The sequence below is a fragment of the Chlamydotis macqueenii genome, chromosome 3 (assembly GCF_036417535.1).
Source record: "Chlamydotis macqueenii isolate bChlMac1 chromosome 3, bChlMac1.mat, whole genome shotgun sequence".
Classification (NCBI taxonomy): Eukaryota; Metazoa; Chordata; class Aves; order Otidiformes; family Otididae; genus Chlamydotis; species Chlamydotis macqueenii.
The window spans coordinates 97,183,377-97,205,977 of record NC_141558.1 but is presented as its reverse complement, the minus strand read 5'-3'; the positions used below and the strand labels follow the sequence as shown (position 1 = coordinate 97,205,977).

At 37.4% G+C, this 22,601-nt stretch overlaps 1 protein-coding gene across 2 annotated transcripts in view; it reads right to left on the bottom strand.

Moving 5' to 3' along the window:
- Nucleotides 1-22,601, bottom strand: part of SIPA1L2 (signal induced proliferation associated 1 like 2) — a 144,418-nt gene that overhangs the window by 77,589 nt on the left and 44,228 nt on the right. For both annotated transcript variants that reach the window (XM_086744725.1, XM_086744726.1), the window contains exon 3: nt 5,264-6,967. In XM_086744725.1, the coding sequence (XP_086600851.1) occupies nt 5,264-6,728 (1,465 nt within the window). In that variant the 5' untranslated portion in view covers nt 6,729-6,967. The remainder of the gene's footprint in view (nt 1-5,263; nt 6,968-22,601) is intronic.

Below are 22,601 nucleotides of genomic sequence, written 5' to 3'. Positions count from 1 at the left end.
CCAAGCTGAAGAACAGTTCATGTATTGGAGGTTAGGGCTGTAGTTGGGTGCAACAGATGAAGGGGAATAACCGGCAGGCTTTTAACCAATGACTAATATGTGCACAGGGCAGATACTGAAATGCATAAACCTTGCAGTGATTTACAAAAGCAGGCAAAGGAGGTTAACTCATCCACACAAGAAGAGTCCTATCGCTGTAGGGTCTCTGTGCTTCACTGCCCACTCTCCCCTTACGCTGAAGGCTGCTGCTGCTGAGATGGGACAGCTGAGCAGCACATGAAGCAACTCCGAACCCACTGAAGTTTTCAACCTGACATGTTAAAACAAACTCTCCCATTGACAATCTGGAAAAACGGACTGACAAAAGCTTCACGAAGACCAGCACAGACTTGTATCTGGAACAGCACAAGCTCATCCAACAGCACAGGCTAGGGACCAACTGCCTCAGCAGCAGCTCTGTGGAAAAGGACTGGGATCCTGGTAAGGAACAGGCTGCACAGCAGCCAGCAGAACCCCCTACCAGAGGTGAAGGCAACAGCATACCAGCAGGTCAGGAGAAGACATTATGCCTCTCTGTTTGGCACTTGTGAGGCCACCTAAGGAGTAGTGTGCAGTTTCAGACAGAGTGGGACAATGCCAGCAGAGAATTGCCAAGGCAATTAGGAGGCTGGAGCATATAACAGATGAGGAGAGGCTGAAGGAGATGGGCTTGTGCAGCCTGGAGAAGAGCCAGTTAAGGAGCCTCCCACTAGCCTCCCACTATCTGATGTGGGGTTAGAGAGAAGGGAGAGCCAGACTCTTCTCCAAGGTACAGAGAGAAAGGACAAAATGCAACCATCACAAGATTCAGCCTCTCATTGAGGAGAATCAAATACAGGAAGAGGTTGCCAGGAGAGTTTGTCAAATCTCCATCTTTAGAGACGGTCAAAAACTAAAGGGACAGATAAAGGGGAACAGATTCTGATCAGCCTATTCAGAACCTACTTTTAAAGGCAGCTTCAAACAGGGAATTAGACTGGATGACCTTCAGAAATGTCTTCCAACGTAATTTATGCTATAATTCCATATTTTAAATAACAATGAAGAGACTAATTTCTCTTTTTACGAATATCTGAATTAAAAAACACTTTGCTAGCATTTTTGAGCTAGTTTGATACTTTTTTATATTACAATGTATTTATATAAATGTTTTTTATAGATTTTTTTAAAATAGAAATGTTTTTTACAATGCATTTATAGAAAGGAAGTTTTTGCAAAACATCTTTCACTGAGAAGTCATCCATACTCTCAGAAGAAATACAAAAAGATAAAGTTATCTCTACATAAATGACAGTCTTATTTATCAAATCAAGTTTAAATTAAGTTTCCAGTAGCTTTTCAAAAATACATCTATAAAGTATGTTGGTGGTTACAGTTCATCTCCCCATCTCCCAGTCAACAGAAAATGAGCAGCAGTACATTACAACTAGCATCCTTTTTTTGGAAGGAACACCTGGGATCAAAGGGGCACAGACATTAAATTATTCGCTCATCCTCACCAACTACATTCCTTCCCCAGCCTGAGCATTCCACCTGCACGGATAAATCATACCTCATGAATTTCCCAGTATTAAACTAAAACTTCGAGCTTTAGTGGGCAAATTCATCAAATGGAACAGGATTTTACAGACCAGAAAGATTCAGAGGCCAAACACTTTCAACAACATAAAAACTCCTCAAAGCTGCATATTCAGGCTTTGACAAAGGGTAAACTTCTCAGTTAGGGTTTCTATAGCCTTCCATTTTGATGTAAATCTAGAAAAGGGTATTACACAGTTAGATTTCTTGGCTGCAGTATTACTGAGCAGAAAAATGCAAGCTTGGCAGATATCTGCTTATTTCTTGCACAATATGAAAGACAAAACCAAAGATGTTATTTATGTACATTAAAAAGAAAAAAGATATAGGAGTTTCAAGAATGTGAGTTAAAGAAGCTGAAGTAAATTAAAAAATAGCATGGCTACCGGTATTCTGGGATTTGGGGAAAACATTTTTAACTCAAGGCACTTTTAAAAAAAATTCATAAAGTACAAACTCATTAAGCTCATTTAAATGATTTATGTTGATTTAAAAGTATCGACTGGAGAGAAGCGAAGAAAATAAGTTCTATTCTCTAACTGTTTAAAGAAAGATGGTAAAATATTTCTCATTTTTTACTTTTTCATTTTGAGGAATAATCGTCAAGTTTTTTTGTAATACAAAACTCTTCCTTATACAAAACTGAGTTAATACCAAAAGCTTGCTACATATTTCTTCTAGGACATTTTTTCAGTTTCATATCAGCAGATAGATACAACAACATATTAAGAAATGGCTGCAAGCATCCCTCAAATAAAAAGCACGGTAGTAATAGTCAAATCTCGAGGTATTACAAGGATAATTCCACAAGGGGAAAAGGACAAATCAATTAAAATAAAAGCATATGTCAATAATCCTTTTTAAAAAATCAACATAGCTTTTTTTCCCTTCTCATCCCCTTTTATCCCACAAAAATATAGTTCACTAAAGGACACCATTAATAAATCAAATCTATGAGATAAAATAAAATATAATAGCTTTTACAAACCTTAACCGAAAACTGAGAATATATTTACCATAAACATTAACATCATTTACATCAGCCGTGTTGGATTTTATTTTAACAATAGTTACAAAGCTTATAAATATGCAGTATAAAACTACAGCTCATTTCAGAAGACACTGAATTCCAAATCTCTCATTTCTTGAAAGGGAATGGAATAATTAGTGCTACACATGCCAGGGTGTTTCTTCCATATATCTTAAAACAGAAATAAAACTTGTACGCTGACAAGTGCCAATTATAAAACTGTGAACTAAATAAAATATACAGAAAGTTATTTCTTTTTCATAGATATCTCGTTAAAGGCAATGAAAACTGGTGGCATTATATGTGTCTCTATACACAAGCTATTATTTTTTGCTAAATTTTATTTCATCCTTCTACAATTATTTTGCTAAATTCAACTGTGCTATTAAATCTACAATTCAATGAACAATCAGCTAGGAGAGCTCACTGTCATGGAAGAGCATCAAGACTCAGTATGCATATAAATGTCACTTTTTCTTCAACGGGAGATCAGCACAGCAGCAAGACATTTTGGTGCCCAAGGCAAAATGTCTGTTTTATTTCCTCTATCCACAATTAACTTTGCTTAGGTGAGAACTGCATTCAGCTGGAAGTAACCTGGAGATTCCTCACATGCTTGATGCCTTGAGATAATAGGTACTGAAAATTAAGTTTTTAGTTCCATCAACATGTTTGTCCTGACTTGCCATCTGTCTCATAAGAGCCATGCAATACAGATTTCTCTCATGTAGCTTATGTTACAGATCTATAGAAAGATAATGTGGAACATTGCATTGCTAATGAGAGATGTGAGGCTGACAATTTATTACTGGATAGTAAATGCATCACATCATATTTACCTTCTAAGAACTCTACCTACAGAACAATTAGTAACAAGGACAGTAACAATTCAAGTTTCCTAGTATTATACTATGTGAGATAAACTCTCAGGTATTATTTCTTCACTTTTCAATACTGTATTAATATAAACCTACTTTACTTTTCATCAAGAGATCATATATATATATGTATATATTTTATATATATATGTAAAATACCAAAACAAAACTTAATTAAAAATAATTACATTTGCATCAACTTTCCAGAAAGGTCATTAGGTTTGTTTATAGTATATTATTTAAAGTGGGTTTGAGTACTCTTTGTATTTTCTTTTTTTTCAATCTGACAAGATTTTTCTTCACAAAAGATGTTCAGCCCTTCAGAACCTGTAACTCAACCATAATAAACACATTTCACAAATAAGTCCTCTTTCCTTTTGCTTAATCCTTGTCTTTTTTCTTTTTCCTATTGTGCCACTATCTTTGTCCATTGACAATCTTCCCTTTATTTCTACCTAAACCAATCCTTTCTTCTCTCCGCCCCTCAAAAAAATATGCCATTGTTTTGTTACAAGTTTCTCTTCATTCTCTTCCACTCTGATGCCCTCAATATTTTTGCTCCCCTAAAATCTGCCTAGCTTAAAAGCCATTTTGAACCTCTGAATTTATTGCCCGTTCCTTGCTTAGCTCTGGGTCTTTTTATTCCTTTTCCATGACAGATCCAGATTCTTTTCTACCTTGCCTTTTAAATACAGTGTTTTTACAGCCAATGTGTTCTAGGTGTCTACCATATTGTGAAAACAAGCACTGTACTGGATCCTCTTTCGAGTTCCCTGTAAAGGGTTGCAGAAGGAAAGAGTACAGTACAGTGCTTATTTCCTGCTGTTCAAATATAGTTAGAAAGCAGAGGAAGTATGAGTTCAGGAAGACTCGGGCAGTAACAAACAGTCTTCTAAGGACAGAAGCAGATTTTTTTTTTCTTTTCTTTTAATAACAGCAAAAAGACTGAGCTGTAATTCTTAACACAGAAAGGACAGAGGCAGGTATTTTGGAGTTCTCCCAACAAAAACAGAGATTTCACACACATTGCACAATGCAGTACTGAATACAGGCAGCCAAAGTAGATCAGAAAGTGGAAATAGTTTATGTGGGTAACAATTCAAGTCAAGATAATTACTCTGCTGAGAAGAGAACCCTGGCACTTTGCAGTGGGAACATATCCTAAAAGAACAAAAGAGAAGGGTAGGGGAGAGGCATAAAATCACCTTCTTTAAGCTGCAAAAGTAAGTATCATCAGAAACTCTCTGTTCAAGGAGTACATATATGTGTATACAGTATGAAAGGCTCCAAGAGACACTTGAAGACAATAGAATCTAGAAGAAGGGAGTCAGAAGCCTCAATCATAAAACCTTCTCTTTTGGAGGCACCTTTCAGAAAATAATGATTTGCACTCTTGGTATCAGTATTTCCAATGCATTTACTGATATAAATGTCTTCTTTATCTCCTTCGCACCGAGAAAGTTAAGTTCAGAGGAGTTAGTTTACACACTAATTTAAACTACCCTACACTTAGTGATCTTACACAAATATTGCATAACTTTATACATAACCCACTGGTTGTTGAATATCCCCCTGGGAAAGCAAGAATAACAGACTTAATTCTATTAAAGAGTTTCAGGATCCCCTGTAATACTTAGATCTCTCTATAGAGAAGGGAGAGGAAAAAAAAAAAATCTTTAGAAAGCAACTTAAATCTAATGCATTAATATTTCAGAACAGTTGCATTTGAAAAATTTACCTTTTCCATAGAAGAACTTGCGGTAATAATATGCTCCAAGATCAATGTGTTCTATGATGTAACGCTTCACTTTCTCTCTGTGAATGGACTGGTTTTCTCTTGGTACTTCCAGTACTGAAACACCAGCATTTGTGCAATGGGAACTCAGAGAGGACTCAAAAGAACAACTTTCACCTGAAGAAAAAGATGCTGAATTTGCCCTAGAAAGTGCAATCCGTCTATCTCCTTCCCCACCAGTTTCATTCCTGAAGTACGGGCAACTCAATACTAAATCATTGCTTTTCCCATCACCCTCATCAGCATCTAAATTCTCTTTTGAATTGAGGTCCTCTTTGCTTCCCAAAGGAGATTCACAGTTTCCCGTTTGGCCTGCTGGCATCTGAGTTTGTGACGCAGCTGAAGCCCCAGTGGTTATATTTTTTCTTTTTCCTACATTTACTCTGGTAGCCATTGCTTCATTTATGTTAAACAAAACGCTCTGAACATCATAATGTGCAAAACATTTCTGACAGTTCCAAGAACGAACATTTCTGTCAAGTCTATCATCCAGATCAGACGAAAATTTAAAAGTTTCATGCTCACTTTTAACTGTTCGCAACCTTCTAAACAGAGATGTCTCTACTGCTTCTGATTTTAGTCTCCTCTTGAAAGATTTCTCCCTGTCTCGACCAATAAGTAGGGCACTATCCATATAATCCAAGCCAGAAATTCTGACAAATTCTCCCCTGGAAATCTGTGCAGCAGCGTGTAGACTTGGAGAAACTGTAGGATCACAGTGGAAAAACTCAGAAAATCCAAACGGAGCAAGGGTTTTACGTTCAAAATTTTCCAACCGGTATCCTCTTAGCATGGCAAAAAAATTTTCTCCAGACAAGCCTTGTCTATCAATTGAAGAGGTACTGCCGTATTCCCGATGAAGAGCTGCTCCAGTATTTGGGTTAACAGCATTCTGGTCTAACACATCTTCAGCATCAATATCACTTATTGTCACATCACTGTTGCTTCTTTGCCTTATGGGATGAAGTCCCCGTTGAGGGGAATGAACAAAAAGATCTCCAATCGAATATTTGCCCTCTGTAAATTCCAGTTCTAGCTCTTCTTGTTGTCCATCACTTTGGTCATTTTGTCCATTGGGAAGTACTGAGCCAACACCTTCATAACTGGTTGGAGGTCTGTTTTCCCAAGCAGCTTTGCTCAGCTCTTTAGAGCAATCCTTTTTAGGAGGCCATTCAGATACCCTTGCTCGAACACCCATTTTAGGCACAGCTGGTGTACCATTTGTTTGATTATTTTCAGGTTTGCTAGAAGCACTTGAAGAAATAGGAGGACCCATGCTACCATTCAAAGCTTTAAGTTTTCTAGCAAAATAATCATCAGACTGCATGCTTCTCGAAGACTCTCTGAACTTTGAGGAAGTTCTGCTAACTTTGTGCTTATCTTCTTGCAAAGACCTTTGATCACTCATGTCCAGTCCGTGGGAGGGGAACTGCTATTATTGCATAAATTTACGTTACTTTTCTTATTACATTGTCTTTTATGGGCCAATAAATTGCAATATAAAAATAGTTACAGTCTTCCCAGAAGTGCAAGCAGAAAATTCAGTGTACCATTTTTGCTCCACTTCTGTCAGGAGAGAGCAATCTTAGAACATTTTCTTCAGTTCAGATGCATTCAGTTCAGTGTTAATCCACAAAAATGTCTTATCTGTTTAAAAAAAAAAACAACAGAGAAAGAGTATTAAAATGTTTATAGTCAGTAACAGTAAGCTTCCAACGTTGTTTGTATGTACATAACACTTCATGAAACTGGAACTAATGAGACTTGATTTGTATGGTTTTCTATCCTCTCCAATTTGAAAACTCAGCAAATGCAATAATCCCAGTTTCCCATACGATGTTCATAGGATGGGAGCAGTTTGAACCCGCATCTCTCTTGTTGACCAACTAGTACACACGCAGACCAGGTCCTGTATCTGAGTAGCCACATACAATTATCTCTGTATTTCCTTCAATGCTGATAGCAACTTAGATGCCTATTCTCTGACTAATCACTGGGTTGTTTTTTTTTTACATAACATGAAAGAACATAGCCATCTCTAAGACATCTTTTTCAAGTTTTGCTTGAAACTGGCTAATACACATAGGAGATACTGGGGCAAGACTGGTAGAAAATGTAAGCAAGATATATCAAACAGGTCCTTAGACAAAGAAAATTGTTTTATCCCAGTTAAAAATAACATTTTAAATGTAAGTAATATCTCCACTATGATTAATTCAATGAATAAATGTATTTAACTTTTTTTTTCCTCTCTCTCTCTCTCTCCCTCAAGAGAGATTTACTTACATTCCTTTATTTGGAGTGTAAACTATTACTTAGCTGTGTAAAACAGTTGTAGTTGTTTCTGTTTACACTATATTCTTCCAGCTGGAAACGTAGACTGTTAACTAAGTTACTGTGCTGAAGCGCACATCTGCTGTCTTCGACAAATAAGAAAAGATAGTAGCCCTATTGATAAGCGTTAATTTGCTTACAAAACTGGAATTGTTAGAATATAAAAATATTCTTCAACGGCTTTAATGGTCTTCAGAACGACCATGACTCATGCTGTGAAGATTCATTTGCAGGCAGAGTTCATCCTTTACCCCACTGCACAAAACTAGACTAAAATAAGAAACAACACAGCACATTATGTACTTCCTTTTCAGCTTTTGTTCCTTGAACAAAAATGCCAACATAATGATGTTGTAAATAAGCATAATACGCACTTACCAGAGTTTAAAAAAAAGGTCAGGTCAAATTAGCTTGGAATATTAATTCTCCCTTTACTTCAATGAAGATATGAGGTGGTAAGAAGTGCTCAGAAGACAAGTGATTTTCCCCATACATTTAATGCCATACAAATTCTCAATACCTGCCCCCTCCCACCAAAATCCAGGAGTGGGTTTTTGGAGGAGGGGAGAGGAATATATAGATTAAAACTTGACACATTATTTTTTTTCTGCTTGTCAAAAATCAACACAAAGTTGTGTTTGATAGAGCAAACTTCAGGACTCTTCTACCGAAATGAGTTAATAAACACAAGTTAAAGTTTCAGCAGCATCATGATTAACGTGGTTTCTATGTGACTGTTGTTAGGAATGGGTAACAATAACAATATAACATTGCAACTCACTTTCACTACATATGAATTCCTCACAACTCCTGTTTGATGGCCAATGATGCCACTTAAAGTTTTTGGCTCCTCACAGGAGTCCAAAAGATTCTTTAAACAATCCACGTGTTCAGAGGAACAGTATTTCAAAAGCAGCCTGCATGATTTTTAGACAAACAAATGCACTTACCACCCCATTTGTTTTCAATCAAGTCCACAACGTGATTTACCATTTGGCCTCACACTGTTTGTAGAAGGCAGAAGAAAGCCTGAAGGCCACAGAAAAACAAATTTTTTTTTTTTTTTTGTGGTGGTGTTAGCTTAAATACTCAATGAAGTTTGGCCTGAGTATTTTTAAGCGAAGGTACATTGCAGAAGACAGTATTTAAAGAGAGAATTATTTGTCTTTATAGTGTAAAGCTGGTGTGACGGAAGACCAAAGAAATACCTGATTTGGAACTGTAGATTGACATTTTATTGTTAATACTAATACTTGAAGATGTGATATAGTATATTTAAGGTATACTAGTAAATATTTTTTAAAAAATCTGAAGTTAGCCTAATTGACAAAATCTGCCTGTTTTTAACTTAAACATGTGTGCTTTGTTACTGACCATTCCTGTAAATTCCTAGAACTCAGTACAATAGCATGTTTTGGTTGACAGCTGACCTATGCTGATGCTTAGCACTCTATTCTCCTGTACTTGTTGCTCTTTAAGATTTTTCTCTCTCCATAGTGAGAATTTAGCAACTCACAAATATTGTCCTATTGGTGTTGATACTATTTATTATAAAACAATTTTGTTTGCTGAATTTAATAAATTATTAATTCTACAAAGAATGCTGTCAATATGATCATGAGTACCTTCTCTTCAGATCTGTACAGTCCTTTTGGTCAAGTTCTTCACTTCTCTTTTCATCTCATCGTAGCATTTAAGAACAGAACCACTGACAGATACGGTCAGAAAAGAAAAGCTGGATGTCTACCCTGCTGTTGTGCTCCTGCCAACCCTTCCCACTAAGGCTGCTGGATGTTATGCAAATAACTTAAGTTCCTTCCACACAGCTACAAAGACTTCCTTCTGAGCTCAATACAGCAGCTGGTTTGTTAGCCACAGTTACAGTTCTTTAATATGGAATGATTCCAAGTTTCCTGGGGACCTGGATCCATGCCCGCAAAGGATCCTCTGCCAGTAGCAGAGCAATGAATAAGAACTGTACTATGGACTATCCTGTCAAAAGGAGGCTGCTTGGTAACGCTGCTTCATGTCAGCCTTGATAGATGGAAATGAATTATTTAAGAAGTCTTTCTGTGATCATTTTGTTGATCAAGACTTTGGAAATCTGCCCCTATTATTATATAATGTTATCATCCTAAAAAGAATGCATAATTTGGATGAAAGCATTAATCTCTACTATTTATCAAGATGACAATTCTATAAACCATGACTCTCAAGCTCTACTAATCTTAAAAAATGGGAAGTGCAATTTGATAAAACAGGAGTATGGGCAGGAATAATATGCCAGAAGCTGAAGATCAGACATTTAATTTACATTCAATTGATTCTACACAGCACCTTCTGTGTGCTCAGAGTTGGGTTAGTTTCCACTCTTCAAAGAAACACATGGTAGGGTAGTAGTGTTACGTACTTTACCAGTATAGCAGGGTAGCAGTTACACAACAGCTACTTTATGGGAATCCAAAGTCTGCAAGAAAATTCTGCCTTTAGGCCCACAGTTTTAAGTGCAATGAAAAAGAACAGTGCAAAGGAGAAAGGAACACAGCTCGTAAACTGCCTACATTTTCACAAGTTCTGGACCAGATAATACACTGAACAAACCTGTCACATGGTATCATTTCCTAAAACTAAGGTTGCCACTAGAAAAAAAATGTAGGTAACTTTTGAAAAAGAGAAAGATCATATAAAAAAAAAGGTTTTAATGCAAGGTCAAACTTGTTTCAGTTTGCTTATTTTTAAAAACAGACCACATCAGGAAATGTTTTTAGATTTCTATATTTTCAGTATATATATAGCAGCATTTATTTCTTAATGATTCCTAAATCACAACTATCCAATTTTCAGAAGCAAAATGAGGGCTATGCCTGGTTTTCAAGCCATGCTACTCATTTGCGTGCCCAAGCCAGAAAATGCTGGTGACACTGAATTGTGGTATCATATCATATGACAGTCGATTATGATGTCACGTGGGAGAATTATTACTGCAGACAGGAGTACGGAAGAGGAAAATAAGTTCTTCATGCATTTGTTTTCATGCAAATGTCTTTAGAAAACCATGATATTCAATATAATTGTCTTTAAATTGAATATTTTTTCAAAGTTTCCATGAGGCACAGTGAATATTAAAGGATAGCACTAACTATAATTGAGCCACTTATTCAGATTGCAGCTGTGGAAAATGGATTGGAAATAATACAATGAAGAAATTATGAGCACAGCTCATGAAAAAAAATGGTTCAAATTATTATACGTCAAATTTACAATTAAAGCTATAACCACTACAGTATAAATGGTTACTTATCACATGCATATTTCAGATACTTGATTAATATGCAGACATCGGCAAGAAACAGAAGGAGGATGGGAAGCCCCCCATTTGAGTAATGCAAATACATATGAGCTGCCGTGCAGTGAATATTTGTTGCACACTTCCCTAGTCATGCTGTATTTCTTCACATTTACAGTCTTTGCTTGCAAGAGCAAGCAAGTAAGAGTAGAAACTGAAAAGAATCCTTTGTTGAAATGACATAGTTACAGAAATGTATCTACAGAATAATCCACCAACAATTATACCACAGCTTAGCTGATTTGGGGATTTGCTGGAAGGAGCTATACCCAAGAGTGACAACAGCCTACATGATTCTCAGTGCTCATGTAAGACCATTATATTTCTCACCAAAACAGTGGAATTGCACTAGTTTGGGACTGGTGCAAGATTTGGAGTTAAAAAAAAATACTTAAAAATTCATATTCTGTTCTTCAGATACGGTTCTGTCCTGGTTTCACCTGGGAAAGAGATAATTTTCTTCCCAGTAGCTGCCACATTTGGGATTTAGAATGGCATTTGGTATGTGAAGAATGTTGATAATACACTGATGTTATTAGTTGTTGCTAAGAGATGAAGGACTTTTTTTCAGCTTCCCAGATTTTGCTAATGTACAGGTGCAAGAAGCTGGGAGGAATATAATCAGTACAGTTGACCCAGACTGGCCAAAGGAAGTATTCCATACTACAGACACGGTGCTCCATTTATGTTGGGGAGCCAGCTGGTGGACAGCACAATCTCTCTCTTGGGAAATCGTGGTTCTGAGATCACTGCTTGGGATCGTTCCGTGATCACTGCTTGGGAAGGGCTGTATCAGTTGTCAGGTGGTGAAAAATTGTGCATAATTTGTTTTGTATATTCTATTATAATTATATATTTTTAATTATTGTTGTTGTTATAAATGTTGTTTATTATTATTATTATCTTTTCCTTTTCTGTCCTAGTAAACTGTCTTTATCTCAACCCACGAGTTTTCCTTTCTTTTAAATTCACTCTCCAATCCCACTTGGGAGGCGAAAGAGTGAGCAAGTGGCTGCGTGGTTGGTGACTAGGGTTAAACTGTAACAGGTTCCCTTTTCCAACAAAAGAAAACAGCAGATACACGTAAATATTGAGACAGAGATGCAACTCAATTTTGGAGCAATGGGTCTTCAGAACAGAACATTGAATTCAACAGCTGTTCGGTGCTGTTCAATGAAAGCTGTTTTGTTCTTAAGAAATAGAGACCTCCAATCATAACTGCTCCCCTTCACTCACAGGCTGATCTCATCATCATCTACAAGAATAACTGTATGATCTCTAACAGCAAAAACCAGAACCCTCAAAAATGTTAGACTTGTGTTTGTCTTATGCTCAAGATCCCCCACCTGTCATCTCAGCTTTTCCAGATAAAATAATTTAATAAATCACACCTTCCAACTACTAAATACTAAGCTCACTACTACTAATTGATTTTGGTTTGTTTTTTTTTTTTTAATATACTGTGGCCATTTATTAAAAAGAACTAAAAAAGCAGTTACACAATATATCCTTTCTTTGGTGTAACTCATTATACCAAAGAATACCTATCACAAAGTTCCAGTAGCTTCTCTTTAGCGTATCTTCTATTACTTACCCCGAATATTCGCTCCTACACATTATATCTCAGTTCATGCTTTGTTTCATTAAAAAACACTGTTTAAGTTTTTAATCAAGCAACCTAGGTTACCTCTCAGGGAATATCAACGTTTTATATAGCGCTGTTACTGACTATATCATTACTGTCACTGATTTTAAACTTACTGTTAGAAATCACATTCTGTTATGGAAAAATATGTTCAGATAAATTTGTGACTGAGTCTTTTAGCATTGCATTTCCTTAGAATATTGACACCTATATTCTATTGTTCCATTAGCACAAGTTTTGACACCGAGATGCATTAAGGCTAATTCGATTTCCAGAACAAACTGGATACCCTCCTATTCTTACAGCTCTATTATAAACAGTTCAATTATGCAGCCTATTCAGAGTTTAACTACAAAACCGGAATTGAAGTTATATCTTGTTCAGGTTGAACCATGTAAAGTATCAGAGTGAAAACACAATTACGTTGAAATTAGTAGCAAAACCATCACTGACACACACACACACACAGAATCTTTCTTTCTTACTCTTCCAATTCAGTTCAGTTATTTTTAACTGAAATTATGGAACCTGACAAAACACAGTAAAGCCTACAACATAATGAGGTAAAAAGGAAACATCTTAACGTGAAATTCTTAGACCAAGGAATTTTTCTTCAGGGAAGGACTGAAAAAAACATCTGCAAGCACTGATGACTTACTATCCCATGAGAGAGAGGAAAAAACCAAAACAAAATAAAAAACTAAAAAAAACCCTCCTCATAGATTATTATTAACCAGTACCATTTTTTGGCAGTCTTTACAAATTGCAAGTAGAAACTATATACCTGTCAGTCAAGTTATTGTATCAGTGCAAATTTTAAATAAACAGAATGCAAACGGTCTTTGTTTCCTTTCATTCTTTCCATTCATGAATCTAGGTGTCAAAGGGCAGCATAACAAAAAACAATTCTACTTACTGAGCACTGAATAATCTGTTTTCTACAAGAAGGCTAAAATGACATCTAGAACATAATTTACATGCATGCACATTATCTCTTCAGGACAGAAAGAAGCATGGCAGACTGAATGACTCTAAATCATTTTCCTACCTTAAGGCATTTAAATGCCCTTATCTCTGTGCCTCCAACACTTCATAGTAATTACAACTTCCTCGTAAATATATTTATCCTTAAAATACTGATGATACAGAATTTTAATTCCAGTTTCATCTTTGAGAAGGAAGTCTTCAACACGTAGATACAAGTATGTGATAAACAAGATTCATACAAAGACATATCAGTCAGCAGATTCAGCATCTGTAAACCAACTAGCAGAAGATTATACAGTATATTGAGAAAGGAACATACTACATGTGCTTCATAACTTTTTACCTTCAAGTTGTTAAGACACAAATACTAAGAATGCTAAGTTTTTTATGTAGTCCTTATAAATACTGGCAGAAACAAAAAGCAACTGAGTAATTTATAAGACATAATGGAAGTGTATTCCATTATTTTAAAACAATGAAAAGAACAGAATCAGTCACATTAGAAATTATCTTTTTTATTATAATTCTAGCTCAGTGCGCAAAACGGTTATTGAAATTCCAATGGAAAAGCACTCTGCTCAAGAGCAGGCATAGAGAAAACCAAAGGGAAAAAAAAAAACAAAACAAAACAAACAATGCACAGAATATTAAGAAATGTCTTGTCCATTTTATAAAAAAAAAAATAGTAACACTAAGAACTTCAGCCCTCACAATATATAACAAATTACTACAGATGGAACAATGTGATAGAAAAATTTGAAGTAGTTAAATAACATTATCTATACTTGTTACTCTACAAAAATTTATAACTTCAGGAACAGATAGTGATTTCTAACAGAAAAATACGTTTAGATAAATTTCTGACTGAATGTGTTAGCAGCGTATTTTATCAAGAAACTATCTCAAATATTTTTGGGGGGATATGTATGTAAGGTTGTTTTCACATACTGCATAAAATTGCTTTTAATTATTCTTTAAAAAGTTAAGACTGTTGTAGTTTGCGCTTCCTGGGGTATCTGAAGAAATTATTTTTACAGGTTGATCGGAAAGGAGAGATGTACTATCATTTTTGCTGTTATTTCACATTCAGAGGTAGAAATCTGGAAGTATGTTCAGAGTCTGCACTGGAGTTGAATAAGGAGTCAAGTACTGGAAGAGGATAAATTGTTCAGTAAGGAGAGAATAAGATTGCAAGCTTTGACTTTTCAGAGTCAATATGTCACAAAAATTCCTAAGAGGCAATTCCACTTTTCGTAAGTCTACTACAGTGAGTCCCAAAACAAAGCTTTTTCATCCACTCAGTGAAAAGATGCAACAATAAATCTATTAAACAGCTGAGGCTGCTATTCCACAAAGCAGGTTTCAGATTCTGGCACAGTACTCAAGAGAGCTTTTGAATTGTACAAAGCCATTTTTAGCCAGAACAAGAAAGTTATTTTCTATGTTTCTATTATAACTGTGTTTCATAGTGAAATGCTGCTTCAGGCAGGAGCAGAGATTAAGCCTGCCATGTTCACTGTGGAGAGGTCAGACTATTTGCGCTGTCCTAAGCATGCACTTGGATTCCATGGTATGAGCTCACAAACATACATCGGACATTATCTCCAGAGATCAAATTCCTCAAAACAGCAAAACACTTCGCACTGGAACAATAATGCTACTTCCACCAGAAACCCTCTCTCCAATTGAGACAGTGTGAGACATACCGAATGTGACTTTTAAGAGCATCTAATTTTTTGAAGTAGAAAGAGCGAGCCCCCTTAAAGCAGAAGACACACCCATTACATCTATCAGGGAAAGAGATAGCCAAAGACAGTGCATGGATTTTAATAATGGGGACACAACAGCTTGAGTTTGAGAAACAAACTACCTATTCCATTCCAAAAAACTTCTGTTTTGACAATTTACCATCAGTAAGACTGTTAGTGCCCAACGGAAACAGGCACTCCAAATGGATTCAATGGTATAAAATGCAAGGACTAAGTGATAACTGAGAAAAAGGTTGCACTGTTGTTCTGCTTATGTTCACGAGAAATGGGTATGTCATCTTACAAGTCTCCATATACTTACTTGCAGCAGATCTTGCTGGTTAAAAATAATCAGATTTTTGCATGTAAGGCATATGCACAAGAATACACTTTACAGATAAACCCTCAACGGTCCACCTGTGTAAAGTTTTGGGTACAGCAAAACACCTGGATATGACATTAATACTCAGTGCCTACAAAATTACACTATTTTATTACACATACTGTTTTATCACATTTCCTGTTGTATGTAGATAGTTGAGACAAAAGATTTGAGAAATTTTGCTAAACATAGTTTTCATTTAGATTTGTCCTCATATTACCCCGCAATATCAAAGACGAGTTTTCCTGTAACAACGCTATCTGGTGATACTCAAGTCGCTCTACCACAGGACTCCAACTTCTGTATCTATTAAAAAGGCTCACACAAAGTTAATTGTTCCAACTTCTTTTAGGAAAAAATATTATTCCAGAAAAACACTATTTGGGTGATGCTCTAGAGAACTCCTATAGACAGGCCTTACAACTGTAGGCATGTGACAGCAGAGGGTCCTCCTCCAGCTCCTACCCTATCATGTAACTAGGCAAATCACAAATGCACTATACAGCCTCTCTGCGTATCATAGAATCATAGAATGGTTAGGGTTGGAAGGGACCTTCAAAGGTCATCTAGTCCAACCCCCCTGCAAGGAGCAGGGACATCTCCAACTAGATCAGGTTGCTCAGAGCCTCATCCAACCTGGCCTTGAATGTTTCCAGGGATGGGGCATCCACCACCTCTCTGGGCAACCTGTTCCAGTGTTCTATAACTCGCATCGTAAAAAATTTCTTCCTAATATCCAATCTAAATCTACCTCCCTCTATTTTAAAACCATCACCCCTTGTCCTATCACAAGAGGCCCTACTAAACAGCCTCTCCCCATCTTTCTTGTAGGCCCCCTTGAGGTACTGGAAGACCGCTATCAGGTCTCCCCGGAGCCTCCTCTTCTCCAGGCTGAACAGCCCCAACTCTCTCAGCCTGTCCTCATAGGAGAGGTGCTCCAGCCCTCTTATCATCTTTCTGGCCCTCCTCTGGACCCTCTCCAACTGGTCCACATCCTTCTTATGTTGGGGGCTCCAGAACTGGACACAGTACTCCAGGTGGGGTCTCACCAGGGCAGAGTAGAGGGGCAAAATCACCTCCCTCGACCTGCTGGCCACGCTTCTCTTGATGCAGCCCAGGATGCGGTTGGCCTTCTGGGCCGCAAGGGCGCATTGCTGGTTCACGTTGAGCTTCCCGTCCACCAGCACTCCCAAGTCCTTCTCCTCAGGGCTGCTCTCAATCCATTCCCCGCCCAGCCTCTATTTGTGCCTGGGATTGCCACGACCCAGGTGCAGGACCTTGCACTTGGCCTGGTTGAACTCCATGAGGTTGGCACGGGCCCACCTCTCCAGCCTGTCAAGGTCCCTCTGGATGGCTTCCCTCCCTTCCAGCATGTTGACGGCACCACACAGCTTGGTGTCATCGAACTTGCTGAGGGTGCACCCTATCCCACTGTCCATGTCGCTGACAAAGATGTTGAACAGGGCCGGGCCCAACACGGACCCCTGAGGGACGCCACTCGTGACTGGTCTCCACTTGGACATCAAGCCATTGACAACCACTCTCTGAGTGCGGCCATCCAGCCAACTCCTTATCCACCGAGTGGTCCGTCCATCAAACCCATGCCTCTCCAGTTTAGAGAGAAGGATGTCGTGCGGGACAGTGTTAAATGCCTTGCACAAGTCCAGGTAGATGATATCCGTTGCTTGTCCCTTGTCCACCGATGCTGTCACCCCATCACAGAAGGCCACCAAATTGGTCAGGCACGATCTGCCCTTGGTGAAGCCATGTTGGCTGTCACCAACCACCTCCTTGCTCTCCATGTGCCTTAGCATGGTTTCCAGGAGAATCTGCTCCATGACCTTGCCAGGCACAGAGGTGAGGCTGACCGGCCTGTAGTTGCCCAGGTCCTCCTTGTTCTCCTTTTTAAAAATGGGGGTTATGTTCCCTCTCTTCCAGTCATCGGGGACCTCACCAGACTGCCATGACTTCTCAAATACGATGGCCAGTGGCTTGGCAACTTCATCTACCAGTTCCCTCAGGACCCGCGGATGCACTTCATCAGGTCCCACGGACTTGTGCACCTTCAGGTTCCTCAGATGTTCCCAAACCTGCTCTTCGAGTACAGTGAGTGGTTCTTCATCCTCCCAGTCCCTGCTTGTGCCTTCCACAGTTTAGGCGTTGAGACAAGAGCCCTTATTGGTGAAGACTGAGGCAAAAAAGTCATTGAGCACCTCAGAGTTCTCCATGTCCCGGGTAATCAGGACACCCGTTTCCTTCCGGAGGAGGCCTACATTCTCCTTGGACCTCTATATACAGCATCATCCAGTGATTCCTCAGACATTCCATAGTTTCCCAATGAAATGCACAAAGGCAACATGCTGATTCCCTTCCCTTCTTCTGATAGACCTATTGCATTCACCTGACATTTCCAACCACCACCTGGCACTGAACAACACTGTTTGGGCAAAAAGCACCTCTGAGACAGCCAGCCTAGAGGTCAGTCGTTCTACAGCTTCATATTTCTATTACCTAGTTCTCACCAATAAGTATGTACAAAAATGAACACAGTGTTTCTTCAAATTTTTCCGAGTGTTGCTCCTGTTAAAAGTCTTGTCTCTGTGCCATCCTGACCAGCCATATTCCTCCAGCAGGGATGAAAATAGCCTTTAATTACTAAATACAACTGCAGACATTCAATTACACATTCTTTAAGAGCTGAGCTGCTGCACCTAACACTACTTTTTCTAACACTTTGCAACCTCTGGGTAAAAAGGGAATAACAAAGTAGATAAATGTAGTTTTAGGAGTCCAAGTTAGTTCACTTCTTAGTGGAAAAAAAAAAAAAAGAAAAAGAGCTTAAATCCACTTCATTGTTAAACCGATGGACAACTTGAATAATCTCACTCATCACAAAAGTTCAAAACAATGAAAAAAAAACTGTAAAAGAACACTATACTCACTAACTAATAGAAACATTGAACACTGCCTATGACAATAGATCGAGTGCTCAAAAACTGAAAACATTCTAGTCTGGAAAAGATCTAAACTATTCACAGTAGGAAGAGAGTATAGAGGTGCATTTTTATGGAAACTGGTTAAGTTTGACCTTTGTTCTTTATTAACTGGCACAAACTATGAGGATTACCTCATAGTTATAAACTAGTAATATTACTGGCCAGTTTTCTGAATCTTTCAAACTGACTGGGGTTCTGCAGATGTCAGCAAGTAACTTCTCATGTACTTTTGCATTGCTTTAGAGCTCTAAAGTGTTATTACACATCACTGCACATCAAGATCTTCTGAAGATGTTATGCTTTGAGAATAGAGATTTCATTTTTTTCTGTCCTTTCTCTCTGAATCAAAAGAGCAGAAATTCCATATATAAATACAATACGTTAAATTGATGGTCACCAAAATATACTTAATTCATAGAGTCTTACTAGATAAAAACAATTTTGTTCTTAATTTTACAATGTAAATTTGGAAAGCAGATTCCATAATATTAAAAAAACCCCACATTAAATATCTTGGTAGTTACCAAATAACTTTGTAATTTGTGTCCACATGCATTTGAACCTGGACCACCTGGCACTGAACAACACAGCTTGTGCAAACAAGTGCCTCTCTGAGAGTCAACCTATAGACCACTTGTTCTACAGCTTTGTAGAGTCAATTCTTTTTTGATGAATAAAACCTTTTCACATAATTCTAAACATAAACAGAAGAACAGTAGCTGGAGTGGGATAGTTGCTAGCAGAATATTGTTCTTCATTTTTCAGCAGCCCAAATTCAGTGCAACTTGATAGCAATAAAAAGTCATTGCCATCTGTTCAGTGATCATTTGATATCTTATCAAGAATCAAATTGCTGTGAAGCTAAAAAATTTGTTATCAGTGAGAATTAAAAGGGTCGTAACAGAAAATAATTTTGGTTAAAGTTTTACGTAAACTTTATAGAACACTTCCTTCCACTCCTCCCTCAAAACCAAAACAAAACCAAAAACCCCCAGTAGGATAGCTTAATCACTGCTCTACAGTTTTGATTTAGTTTGTTAGGTTAAAGCACGTCAGACAATTTTCTGGAATTGTCCTGCTGAGCTAATGTGCGAAAAAAACCTGTAGTCCACTGTAGGCAAGCATGGGGCATGTTAATTATAAATTCACATTCATCTGTAATGGTTTGCTTTTATAGGGCCAATTTTGTTTTAACTCTTGCTTTTAAAATTCTGATTACATAATACCCCATCCAATAATTCAGGCACTAAATTTTATATTTGATTTATCAAGTTCTGCTCCTTATGTAAATGAAAATATTCAAATAGGAGGCTATAATTAACCGATCCAAAGTGTTCACACACAGGCACAGCAGTGCAGTGTACGCGTTGTAAAATATCTGCTTCTGAATTTCATTATTGGCCTTGACTTAGCACAAAGTTTCTGGTCAGCCAATAAACTGTATACCATTCATAAAGACTGCACATTTCTGGAACTGTGTCTTCACCTGGTGTCAGAGCATGTCTCCCTCTCTTTTGCAGCCTATGTGCATTACAGAAACTATAGATTTATTTCAAAATCAGAACTTACAAAGGAACAATCACATTTGCTAGGTTTCTGACTCTTAGAAAGCTTGTATTAGATTTTAAGATAAACCACACATTTGACATACAAGTTAAGTAAATGGCATTCCTTCTCCTTCCCAATGCTTACTCATCTACTTTATCAGTAAAATCCACAGATTATTCTTTCACAAAATCCAGGACATCATCAAATAAATCCTATTTTCTTTATAAGCTAGAGAAATGTTTCCCTCTAAACTGAATTCTGACTGCATATTTGTCAACAAATTATAAATTGCTTACAAAAGATCTCAGCTATTTGTGTCAACATTATGTATGACCCTTTAAGAAAAGTATCCTTATCTAGGGCAAATCATAATGCAAATGATTTTAAAGGATTTTCTACAGAATCTGCTCAGACTGCTTTTAGGCATTTTTAAACAAGTAAATATACATGAGAATAAAAAACCACAAACAATCAAGGCAATTAAAGATGCACTAAAATATCCATACAATAAGGTAATGTGAATTTCTACTGGCTTGAATAAAGTATGATCAGCACTCTTGCAATGCAAAAGGCCATAAAATCAAAATAGTCATCGACTTACTAACCATCAGTTGTGCTAAATTATTCTTTTGCTTAAAAAAAAAAATAACAAAGCACACAACCCCAAAGATACCCAGAATTTTAATAAATACTAAAGCATCCTTGCAAGTGTATAGTTCACGTTGAATTTTTTCCAGTCGAACTGTATAGGAGCAAATTTTTGCACATGTTCAAGGCCGCGCTCCTCAACATGGACACTCACACTACAGTATGTGCATAAAGTAAGTAAAAATATTTTTGCATACACATGCATCCATACTCTCAATTAATCTGTAAGTCCATGTTAACAATGATTTTGCAAAAAAAAAAAAAGTATAAGTAGTTTTTAATACCATCTTTAAAGTTAAATACAATCTCAAATTTTCTCTTATCTTCTTTAACCGCTCTGAACACTGTTTTTTAGGCTTAAATGGAACTAAGCAGAGATTTTTATAGACTCAATAAGGTATCTAGGAGTAAAAACACCTGTTCTTCCTAGGGGATAAATAGCTTTCTGAAAATGCAGACTAAATTTCTGGTCAACAGTTTTGATTTTACATAAAGCAAGATTTTCCTCACTCGCCCCTTAGCTAGAGAACTATGTCAAAATAAAATGCTTAAGCAGCTATCTGGGCCAAAACAGAGGAGTGAAAACCATATTTAGAAGCCATATTTAGAAAAATTAAAAGGCTACTTGCACTTCAGAAGGCTTGATTACATGAGGCCTGCACTGGCAGTGACACAAATTTAAATTAGTAAATTGTAGCAGACTGCTCTGAGAATGAGGGTGCGGGGGACACCCGCTAAAACTATGTTTTAAGGAATCATGTCATTCTGCTTAAAAGAAGGTTACACAGTTTCACTCTTATTTCTCTTATTACTCTTATTCAGGAATCCACTCATATTTTCTATCCAAAATGTGAAGTCTTGAGGGAAAAACAGTGCCAAAGTCTCATGAATTGCTGTTTCAGCATATACCATCCTTTCATCATGACATTAACTAGGCTGCGCACGTTTCACTAGGAAGATTTCATTACGCAAATTTATATTTACAAAACAAATAGCATATATATGTTTTTCCTTCCATTCTAAGGATTTGTTAAACTTTCCATAAAAGTGATGGTGTGCATCTGTATGCCATGTTTGCTGCATACACTAGGAATTCTTTGCCTCTCATGATGTAGCTCCCATCTGTATTTATTCCAGTGTTTTCCTTCTAAATACAGGAGTCTTACAGTCTTCCATTTTTATCTCACATGTTGACAATGTGAGATTGTCTTAACTTCCTCTTTTCTCTATTCACATATACTAGGAATCATGTATTCCTCAAATCACATCCAATTCATACAACATTGCCCTTCTCAGTTCATACTTGTATCATCCTCCTCTCAAGGAGCACATGTCAGATAGTTTACGTGTCTTAGGACCATAATACACTTAGGTCTGGAATGAGAGTGTTCACAGCTACTAGTTCTTCAGGCATAGCTATTCAGAATGTAAACGGGCCAATAAGGTAAATTAAGATGCCAGGCAAAGTTAGGATGGTAATGGTTGTCATCAACCATTTATTTAATTTGCAGGCAATCACAGATAGGGCAAAAGCTAGCAGATTTGCTAATCATCAGCCAAAAGCTGCCACAGGTTCACACTACCTTCTTTGTTTTCCACCAAAATCAACTGATTGCTGCTCAATGATGCCTAAAACTATCCTGAAAA